The sequence below is a fragment of the Electrophorus electricus genome, chromosome 8, assembly GCF_041902795.1.
Source record: "Electrophorus electricus isolate QZ-2024a chromosome 8, ASM4190279v1, whole genome shotgun sequence".
Classification (NCBI taxonomy): domain Eukaryota; kingdom Metazoa; phylum Chordata; class Actinopteri; order Gymnotiformes; family Gymnotidae; genus Electrophorus; species Electrophorus electricus.
The window spans coordinates 32,470,319-32,481,543 of record NC_137504.1 but is presented as its reverse complement, the minus strand read 5'-3'; the positions used below and the strand labels follow the sequence as shown (position 1 = coordinate 32,481,543).

General features: G+C 44.4%; 1 protein-coding gene across 4 annotated transcripts; it reads left to right on the top strand.

The window, feature by feature from the left end:
• Positions 1-1,040: 1,040 nt before the first annotated feature.
• LOC145659106 (DNA excision repair protein ERCC-6-like) lies at positions 1,041-7,892 on the top strand. 4 transcript variants are annotated; one of them, XM_081720106.1, is made up of 4 exons: positions 1,041-1,170; positions 2,261-2,302; positions 2,571-4,314; positions 4,849-7,892. In XM_081720106.1, the coding sequence occupies exons 1-4, from the start codon at positions 1,142-1,144 to the stop codon at positions 7,129-7,131; spliced, it is 4,098 nt and encodes a 1,365-aa protein (XP_081576232.1). In that variant the 5' UTR covers positions 1,041-1,141; the 3' UTR covers positions 7,132-7,892. The 4 variants fall into 4 exon arrangements, with proteins under 4 accessions (XP_081576232.1, XP_081576233.1, XP_081576235.1 ...); XM_081720109.1 differs by lacking the exon at positions 1,041-1,170 and adding an exon at positions 1,192-1,473; XM_081720110.1 differs by lacking the exon at positions 1,041-1,170 and adding an exon at positions 1,492-1,993.
• The last annotated feature ends 3,333 nt before the right edge of the window (positions 7,893-11,225 follow it).

Below are 11,225 nucleotides of genomic sequence, written 5' to 3'. Positions count from 1 at the left end.
ACACTGGAGATTCAAGGGGCAGGATGACACACCAACTAGATCAAGCCTATCACATCTTCACTGCCTTACCACCTCAGATAACGATATGAGCATGACAACTGACAGAGATGCCCTATCTGTCAGAGACATGTGCCAGTTTTATGATATGAAAGATGAAAATTATGTCACTGAATACCGAAGGTATTCCACTCATCATGTGCTCTCACATCCAGAAAGGTCAAAGCTGTGCTAAGGTGCCTTAAAGACAACAACATGGAATCTGACTATGCTCCTCGAAACATATGCTACAGTCCCAGTGACAGCTGCTTTAGGAGAGTGATAATTCTTTAAACGAAAGTTGATCAAACCTCATGTCAGAAACCAATGTGGGGAAAGAAGTTTCTTTGATCTTCTGCTACTGTCAATTGAGGGGGATATTGAGGTTGATCACAGTGAGGTCACTGACAGAAACACAATTCTGCTATTCCCACCAGCTCTCTTTCCTGAGTATAAGCTCCCTAATCATAGCTTTCTTTTTAACATCATCACATCTGTGTGTGTGTGTGTGTGTGTGTGTGTGTGTGTGTGTATGTGTGTGTGTGTGTGTGTGTGTGTGTGTGTGTGTGTGTGTGTGTGTGTGTGTGTGTGTGTGTGTGTGAAACAAATGTTAATAGTTCCCCTCTGTGTTTTACTTTGGAGGTGTTTGTGAAATACATATTTTAAAGGTTTTAATTCCCCTCGTGTTTTTAACATAGAGAAACGATTATAATTTAATAGTATTACCTAATAACATAATGATAAACTAATGAAGAATGAAAACTATACATGATGCATCACGTGTGGCCACGTGTCGTGCAGTAGATGCCTTTTTTAATGCTTCCTTTTTGTTTTTTCACCTTTGCCCTTCAAACACTTCCCCTGCAGATTAATATTCTTTCTCCACCATGTTGAAGGCTCCGAAACTCTCGCGTCTCGATAGTGGGTAGTAGCGCGGTGTGAGTGTTCGCCGCCAGCGAATAAGAAAAAGAGCCGCTGGTCAGCCTTGTCACTGATTGGTCAGCATCATGGCGGGAAAAAACCCCCAAACTAGTTTAAGCGCTTTGCCCGTGTTTACCTCGGCTCGAGCGTTGCCTTTGGACGTTCGGTGTGTTTGACAGTAAATATGGACTTATTGTCGGAGAAGTTTGATCAGTAAGTGATTAATAAAGTTGTTTACTTGTAGGAGATGTAGTTAGAGATAAGTAGTTAGCTCGTTCTCCGTTTCTGATGTCGAGTCACGAGTATTTAGACTAGCTAAGCTGTCTTGGCTAACCTAGCATAGGCGTGTTGGGCAGAATGAAGGCAAATGCCGAGTTGCTGTTTAGTCAAGCTTGTTGAAAATGATCGCATTTGATGCGCTAACTTCGCTGCTTGCTTGTTATTTATGGTTTCAACAAAAAAGGTAGCTAGCTAGCTAGTGATTGTTGTCTCCAGAAGTTGGATATTGAAACTTGGGTAAGTTGATTTCTAGCTACGACTGCTGGCGTCGAGTGTACGTTTTACTCGACTGGCGTCGGACTGTAATGATGAACCTGGCTACCTAATTTTAATGCTGTGTGCCAGTATAGAAATGAATAACGCAAGACTACATTTTCATGATGAGTGCTGCTTCTGTGGTTTTCTGTTTTCGCCCCTCACCCGGCATCTCTGGTCTCAAAAGCAAAAGTGGTTTTGAAAAAAAAATACCTGATTAAAATGAAACCAACAACAGGACCTCAGAAATGAAAGGAACGGAGAGAGCGAAAGTGGGGTAGACAACTGAAACATTTATATTTACGGAATTTAGCAGACGCTCGTATCCAGAGGGACTTACAAAAGTGTTTTGCCGTTTGCTCATAGAACACGTCCTAGCCAGTAGATTAGGTTTAAGTCCAATATACCAATGAACTAGAATACTGTAGAAATACAGGGATCACTGCTGATGCCTAGAAGTACAAAATGCATAATCTCACACAACAATAAGTGCAATAAAGAGGTACTAGAGTTTGTTAGTCAACATCAGTGTAATAAACAATACTCCACAATAAGTACTAGTCTCAGTCAACATAGGATCAGTGGTCATTTAAATATTCTACAAATATATGGGTCTTTAGTCTGCATTTGAAGTGTTTGAAACATAAGTTGTTCGATTTGCTACAATGGATAGGTGAAATAGATAACGAGTAAAATTATTATTCTTGTTATTCACTGACTCAGAGTGGAAAAGTGGGCATGATGTAATGCTGTATTGCTTCTTGTGTAGGTCCCTCAACATTAATGCAGACAACCTGGAAAAATACTACAGGTATGTGTTTTGAAGTTAGGAGAACATCAGTTTACAGTCAAAGCACAACATGCATGGTAGTTGTCATTAGGGTTTTGTTTTTGAGGTGTTGGCCTAACACACTTTACAGTCAAAGCATTACATTCATTGCATGTCACTAGTGTTAGTTCCTTGTGTTATACAGATATTTGAATTCAGCAGCAGCATCACTAACAATGTGAAAGTTGTCTAATGTATGCTTGCATTTGTGTGTATGTATGTGCATTTGTGCATGCATGCGTGCGCTCAGGTACAGGCAGGAGGGGAAGGAGGCTGCCCAGCGGGGCGAGTTGGAGCGCTCTCTGGAACTCTTCCGCCTGGCCTTCGAGATCCAGCCCAGCGCCAAGCTGCAGAACCGAATACAGCGCCTACAGGAGGCCATCCAGGACCTTGCAGCGTCCCCAGAAGACGAAGCCTTTGTGAATGTAAACAACAGCGGCTTGATGCTATATAAAGGCCTGTACGATAAACTGTATGAGCATCAGAAGGAGGGCGTGACCTTCCTCTACAGCCTGCATCGCGACAGGCGCAAAGGGGGGATCTTGGCTGATGACATGGGACTGGGTAAGACCATCCAGGTGATCTTCTTCTTGTCAGGCATGTATGACACTGGGCTGGCCATTCACACGCTGCTGGTCATGCCCACCTCCTTGATCAAGAACTGGGTGCAGGAGTTTAGCAAGTGGACGCCAGGCATGCGGGTTAAGGAGTTCCATGGTACCAGTATAGCAGAGCGCAACCGAAAACTGGAGCGGGTCCAGCGCAAAGGGGGCGTGGTCATCACCACCTACCAGATGCTCATCAACAACTGGCAACAGCTGGCATCATCTGCCAGACAGGAGTTCATTTGGGACTATGTCATCCTGGACGAAGGGCACAAGATCAAGACTTCGTCCACCAAGACGTCAAAGTGCGCCCACGCCATTCCGGCCCGGCACCGCCTGCTGCTCACCGGCACGCCTGTGCAGAACAACCTGCGTGAGATGTGGGCGCTCTTTGACTTCACCTGCAAGGGCTCACTGCTGGGCACTGCCAAGACGTTCAAGGCTCAGTACGAGAACCCGATCACGCGGGCCCGGGAGAAAGACGCCACACCTGGGGAGAAGGCGCTTGGCCTGAAGATCTCCCAGAACCTGATGGAGCTCATCAAACCCTACTTCCTGAGGAGGACCAAGGCTGAGGTGCAGAGCAGGAAACGGGTGATGAAGAGGGCAGGCGATGAAGAGGAGGACAAATGCCTGAATGCAGGTGAGACCGCCAAGATGCCGTCCCTGACACGCAAGAACGATTTGATAGTGTGGACCTACCTGAGCCCAATCCAGGAGGACATCTACAACCAGTTCATCTCCCTGGATCACATTAAACAGCTGCTGACAACAACGCGCTCACCACTGGCTGAGCTCACAGTGCTGAAGAAGCTCTGTGACCACCCCAGGCTGCTCTCCACTCGAGCAGTCACTCAGCTGGGCCTGGAGAAGGGCTCTGCCGCTAACCCTGCCCTTGAAGAGGAGGAGCAGAGCGAGTCGGCAGCCAGCCGCATCGACCACGTGCCGGACGAGACTCTGGTGGAGGAGTCTGGGAAGCTGCGCTTCCTGGTGTCTCTGCTGGAGCGGTTGAGGGAGGACGGGCACCGCACGCTCGTCTTCTCGCAGTCCAGGAAGATGCTGGACATCATGGAGCGCGTGCTGCATAACAGGAGCTTCCAGCTGCTCCGCGTGGATGGTACGGTCACCCAGCTGTCCGAGAGGGAGAAGCGCATCACTCTGTTCCAGACAGACAGGCGCTACTCCATTTTTCTCCTCACCACGCAGGTCGGCGGGGTCGGCCTCACTCTGACGGCTGCTAATAGGGTCGTGATCTTTGACCCCAGCTGGAACCCGGCGACTGATGCCCAAGCGGTGGACCGCGCTTATCGAATCGGCCAAACGGACAATGTTGTCATCTATCGGCTCATCACCTGTGGAACTGTTGAGGAGAAAATTTACCGCCGGCAGGTAAATGGGGTGCAAATTGAATCTCAAATGGTTAAACAAGTCTCACATCCCATGATGATCAGTATAAAGAGGCAAATGTAATGTTGTGTTTATGAATATTTACACTGAGCAAAGCCCGCTTTGATTAATTGAATTCATATTGTGTGACAAAGTACTGGCTTGAAATTGTTACTTTACTGGAAAATGCAGGCTATGGTGTGAACACTTATGTTTAGTGGTTGGATATTTTATAGCCACTGATTAATTCTGTAAAAATAATCATATTACAGCATAGTTTAGTCAAAAGTAGTCTGCACCATCTTTAATTGTAAAGATGTAATCCAGAGTGAGAGAGAGAGAGAGAGAGAGAGAGAGAGAGAGTGAGTGAGTAAATACTGCACAATCATTACCTCTGCATTGCCTCTGTAGTTACATAGAAGGTTTACTGTTCATCACTGTAACTTCTTCCATTAAGCATTTTTTTTTTTTAGGTCTTTTAAGCTTTGTCTTTAAAATAAGTGTGATCCATTATGTCGCATCTTGTCACTCTTGCAGGTGTTTAAAGACTCTCTGATCTGCCAGACAACAGGCGACAAGAAGAACCCTTTCCGTTATTTCAGCAAACAGGAGCTGAAGGAGCTGTTCATCCTGGAGGACACACGCAGCTCCTCCACACAGCAGCAGCTGCAGTCTATGCATGGGCAGCACCGCCACTCGGACCCCGCTTTGGACCGCCACATCGCCTGCCTGCACACCATGGAGATGTTCGGCATCTCCGACCACGACTTGCTGTTCTCCAGGGAGGCCGGGGTGGATGCACCGCAGGATGCAGAGTTGCATCGCTACATCGAGACGCGCGTGCAGAAGGCCCAGGAGCTGGTGCGGGCCGAGTCAGAGCTACATGGGCAGCTACTGGAGAGCATTGCACATGACACAGAGCCTGCATGGCTTGCCCGGAACCGTGATGGAGATGAGGCTGACGTGAGAGCGCGTAGGGCACCATCCACTCCCCAAAGTCCCCCACCCACGGTGGATCTGACGCAGTCCAGGTCTGACGACCCCACTCAGAGCGAGAGTGAGCAGGACGTGGAGGTGCTGCATCGTGACGGTAGTGTGGAGATTGTTGCCGAGGGCGGGGGAATGGAAACCAGGAATGAGTCTGTTCTGTCTGCTGGAGTAATAGAGCTGTCCTCCCAGCCGGTGGAGGAGAATGCAGCTGCAGAGAGCTCAAGAATCAGTGGGTGTAGATATCACGATGGTGAGTCTGAGATGGTCCCCGAGGATGGGGGAACGGAAGGCAGGGATGAGTCTATGCTGTCTGCTGGGACAATAGAGCTGTCTTCCCGGCCGGTGGAAGAGAATGCAGCTGCAGAGAGCTCAAGAATCGGCGGGTGTAGATATCACGATGGTGAGTCTGAGATGGCCCCCGAGGATGGGGGAACGGAAGGCAGGGATGAGTCTGTGCTGTCTGCTGGGGCAATAGAGCTGTCCTCCCGGCTGGTGGAGGAGAATGCAGCTGCAGAGAGCTCAAGAATCAGCGGGCGCGTGCTAGCGGTGGGAGACAATGTGGCCCTGCTGGCAGAATCCTGCAGCCAGGACCTGAAGGAGCAGCACCCTGATCCGAAGAACCTCTATCCAGAGAGTGGAGAAAGCTCCATGGTGCTGACCACTAGCATAAAAGCTCAGCTCCTCCCCCAGCACTTCTCCCTCCTTGGCCAGTTAGATTCATCCAAAGCCCTGCTTGGGGCGGAGCTAGATTCATCAGTAGCATCTGTGGAGGTAGAGCCTTTCCAGGGCAACTTTAACCTGCAGTTAGACGACAGTGCAGACATGTTTGAGGAGGGTGAGGAGAAGTCGTCTATGGACGAGGAAGGCTTCCTGCTGCAGATGGAAGTAAGTGGCAGTGAGCTGAACGAGGCTGCTAAGCTGGAGAACACCAGCCCCTGTGGCTCTCCTGTGATGACGCATTCCGTCGTGTCCATGTCAGCAGACGACTCTCTCCTGTGCTTGGGCAGCAGGAAGAAAAGGGCCCAAGTCATCTATGACAGCAAGGAGGATGAGCTGAAGGAAGAGGAGGCAGAGAAGCCGTGTTTAGCGAGCAGCCCGTTGGCTAGTAGCTTTAGGAGTTCCTCCACACCCAAATCCATTTTGACCAGCAGCGCCCCCCGAAGGCACAGTATGAATACTTCGGTAGCAGCACGTCGCTCGTTTGTGGAGTCTCTGCTGGAGGACTTGGAAGAAGAAGAGATAGAAGAGGAAGAGGACTGCAGTTCTGATGGGGCAGAGCTTAGCCAGACATCAGAGGCCAATGGAACATCTGTTGATGAATCAGTTGAAGAGGAGAAGGAAGAAGGGTGCTGTAGCTCTGGAGGGATGTGTCTTAGCCAGGCATCAAATGCCAATGGAACATCTGTTGATGAATCGGTTGAAGAGGAAGAGGTCAATGGAGAGATGCTGAGTTCAGAGAACACGGGTGAGGAAGTGACTTGTGAGGAGCATGAAAGTGAAGAAGGAGAGGAAGAGCAGAGTGCTTTTGAGGAATCGACAGGCAATGTGGAACTAGACTCCAGTGAAGCCATGGAACAGTTTGCACCAGTACCCACTCCAGAAACCTGTTTGCAATTGGTCAGCCCATCTGAGAGCACTGTAGAAGTCCCTCAGGAGCCAGAGGAAACATACGAGGCACTGGTGCATTCTGGGAAACGCTGTCTGGCAGAGGGCAAGAAGAAACAAGCCTTGGATCTATTCCTGAAGGCAATAGACATTAATAGTGGAGATGGTGAAGTCCAATTGCTCATCATTCAGCTTTACAGAATACTTAGCCAACCAAGATCGTAGCAGCATGTAACCCAGTGTTACATGCTGGAAGCACCTGCTCATCTAAAGATCGGGACCCAGATTCATCCCCCACATACCCCCACTCACAGATCTTCACCATGTCATAGTGTCTCAAAGCTATTAGTGTTGGCCCTGCTTTCCACAAAGCCCCGATGAAGCATCGGGCATTGATGTTCATTCATGGAACCTGATTACTACTTTCATATCCCATGGTTTATCGGTACAGTTTAACAGACACTACCAATACAGAATGCACAGAAAAGAGAGTACCTTTTGATGTTTCCTGTTTGACAGACAGGCCAAGCCTGACTAACCGAGCACACTTTTAGTTTTTCTGAGAGTGAGCGTCACTCGTAGTGAAGGCAAAGTACCAAAGGGGAATTGGGCCAGTCTCGCTCTCTCTCTTGCTCTCTCTCTCGCTCATACACACAATGCAAATCTGTCCATTTCTTCTGTTTTTTATATTCAATTCAAGCTCTGTCAATCAAGTGCACTTTTGTAAATTCTTCATTTTTTGAAAATGTACAAAAAATACAATAAAAACATTCTAAAGTAAGCCACAGAAGATTAGTGTTGAGGCTTATTTACAGTCTGAAATGTCAGTTTGAAATGAAAAGGAAAATTGTTGCTTTCATTTGTATAATTTTTTATTAAACCTTTGCAGACTCTTCTGTATGTTTGTCAGTTCTAACTTATACAAGTAACAAAGGATTTGATATAGACAGTCAAATAAAATTAGAAGAAATTATTTTTGATCTTTATTTCATGTATGAATCATCCTTTTCAATTTGTCATTTGTCTAAATGGATCAGACTGCCCCCTGCAGTCTGAGCTGTGTACACGTTTTATTACAAACTCCAATTGCCTTTTATTGACATTAACATAAATACATGCTCAGCAAAGAGTTTAACCACAATGTGAATGGGATAACAACACTCCAAAATGGCTTAAGGGGAGAGGAGAAAAACAAAGCAAGATCAGACTAGCGATGGCCACTTTAGGCCTCTGACCATACTGCTTTGGTAAGGGTCTTCATTAAAACATTTACTGTTCTTTTAGATATCTGAGGGAGTCAGACTGACCTGGACTTTAGCTCTTTAGGTAAGGCACTGCTGCACATCACAAAATCTTTCCCATGTTTTTGGTAGTACTGCAGCAGGATTATAAAATTGTTCAAATGCTGAATTTTTTTTAAATTAATTACTTTTTTTTTTTTTTTGAGCAAATGTAGCCTGAATTGTTTACACTTTTGGGGGTTTGGCAGCCACTCTAATCCAGTGCTTTACCTATTTACGAGTATGATGGTACATGAGCTCCCTAAGAATCAGACCCATAACCAGCTGCTACTTAACTCCTTTACCTGGTGAGCTTCATGGCCACATTTTGAAAGGACTAGTTTTTGTTAGGGAATATGCCACTTTGAACAGTGAATGGGTCTCCTTTAATAAAGCTGACTGCATGCAGACTATTTCTCAGATCACTCTTGGTGCCACAACTGTACTCTGACATCAGCTGACTATCAGAGGCCTGTATCTTTTAAGTGTCAACTTTTATTTGGCCTTTTTTGTCCAAAGGGCAGATGTCCAGTGGATGCGTTTAATATAATTTTACACTGTATGCACTCGTAAACGCATGCAAACGTTTATGCAAAAGTAGATGTTTCTGATGAATGTATGAGTGTATACAACACTATAAAACCAGTATCCCCAACCCCGATTTAGGCTACAGGGATGCTACATAAAACCAATTTCCAAGACACAGACTAATCCTAAATCGGATTTAAAAGTATTTCTAAAATTAGAACAGATCTAATAGGTGTCACGGAAACCACCGTACGTCCGAAAAAGCCCCAAAAGTCCCGAATGAGAACAGTCGCTAATGTAACAGGCCGCTTCTCCACGCCCTCGCCCACGTGATTGTTAGCGTGTCACCACGTACCTTGTGTTTACATTCCCCCCACATGTTTTCCTGCCTCGGGTTAGTAGTGTTAACCGCTTCACCTGCGTCTTGTTTCGTCCCTTAATCATCGTGTATATATGCTTTCCTGTTCTCTCCCTTTGTTCGTGCGTATGGACGAATGGCATTGGGGATGAGTTGTCTTGTACCTGTTATTAAATAAATTTTTAGGTTACAGGTTACAACTGTAGGTTACAGTTTGGTGTCCTCCTGGCCACACTACATTAGTAAGAACCTAATACTTAAGCTTTACTATCAGGTTCACTACAGTTAGTTAAAACTTCCACAAATGTATATAAACAATGTTGCTATAAGTATTGGACATGCATTTTGCACCTTGTCAGTGGAAAGTATAAACGCTAACGCCATGGTCCATGATAGAATAGTGTACAATGATCACATTCCCTATTGAGCAACGAACAAGTTAAGGTGGGTTGACGCGGCTCTGCGCACAGCACTTGTTTCCCCTTCGCTTCTGTTTTTAACAGATACAGGACTTGCTAATTTACGACCAGGTTGATTTAGGCATGTCGAGATCAAGAGAGGTATAGAAATGTGCATTGCATGGGGTCACCAAGGCCAGGATTTGGGAAACGCCAACTTAAATGCTCACATATTATATTTTTAGTCTGTCTATGACGCCTTCTAGTGGTATGACCATATTTATTTACAGTATTACCACAATGGTATTACAACTAAATATTGAGTGGAACTTTGCAATATTAAGGAAATTAAGAACACTATGTTTTAAAAATGTCATGTAAAAAGAACTGTAATTACCATGAAAGAATCCTTGAAGTCAAAATAAATAATAATGAGAAGAGCTAGGTTTGGCAAAACCCATCTTTTTGGTTAAACCTCTGTGTGTCTGAGTACAATTTTCAAAATTTCAAATTGAAAATGGCTACTGTAAATCAGAGTTTTCTCAGGAGGTTTGGCTCGGACAGTCCAATTTTTTCCAAATAAACAGTCAATTTCTCTCTGATTTCAGATCCTTTTGAAATGGAGGCTCACATTTTCTCCTTTTACAACTTTGCAACCAAATAAATTGCTAAATACGAAACATAGTTTGGCTTCTCCAATACCCCTTGTTATACTGTAGTATTATACTAATAATAGCATAAGTACCACACCACAAGTACCACACCACAAGTTGATGGTATTGGTTGGTTTGTGACTTATGAATAGCTGGCTCTTTGAATCCATGTTTTTGGTACAGTGCAGTTCCAAATATATATATATATATATATATATATATATATATATATATATATATATATATATATATATATATATATAAATGAAATGTTAGTTTGACAAATTAATGATTGCACCATGATGTGTGCTTGTCGATTCATGCAAATTGAGTATTAAGAGTTATGAATCATGTAAACTCACTTAAAGTTTAATTGCATTGCAGCATTCTATACTGTTGATAATATGTAGTATGAAGTATACAGTATGTTGATAGCTACAATACTCAATGTTTCTCATATTTAGAACTTATTTACACAGTAGATGGTAATTGACTGTGCTATGTTGGCTTGTCTTCCTATTACTATTCTTTTATTATGGGATAATGTTACTTTAAAAATTGTTCACAGTAATATGGATGTCTTGAACTGAAGCTGTGTTTTTAAAATTATCTGGTTGGATTTAAGTATGAGAGTTTTTCTCTCAGCTAAGTGTTCTTAAGACTTTAAAAAATTGTCTCTTCCATGTGTCCAGTTTTACAGTTCTGTAACAGCGTGACATGTTCACATTTGCAATAAATTGAAAAGGTTGAGTTACATGACTAACTAACTTAATGTTGTAAATAAAGTTTGAGTTTGTTTACAAAACAGTTGTTGCTTATGCAGACTTGAGTAGCCTCAGTCTCAAAAGTCACACTAGTGCCTTTGTAGGTTATATGTTATAAGTATTACATTCATCCAAACCATTATAAGACATATGCTTGATCACAGAACAAAATCTAAAATATTTGATACATTTTATTGCTTGATGACAAAAGCATATATGCTTTGAGTTCATTGTTTGCCCTTTTGTGGCTGGATTGTGCTCATTAACACAGGATCTGCTCACTTCTGTGTGTTTTGTGGTTCATGTCTATGCTCATAAACCATGTGAGATCTTATTAA

Bases quoted from the DNA above. Each gene is read 5' to 3' on its own strand.
- LOC145659106 (XM_081720106.1), top strand. From the start codon at position 1,142: ATGGACTTATTGTCGGAGAAGTTTGATCA. The intron at 2,303-2,570 runs GTATGTGTTTTG...GCGTGCGCTCAG, and splicing joins AACCTGGAAAAATACTACAG to GTACAGGCAGGAGGGGAAGG. The intron at 4,315-4,848 runs GTAAATGGGGTG...TCACTCTTGCAG, and splicing joins AGAAAATTTACCGCCGGCAG to GTGTTTAAAGACTCTCTGAT.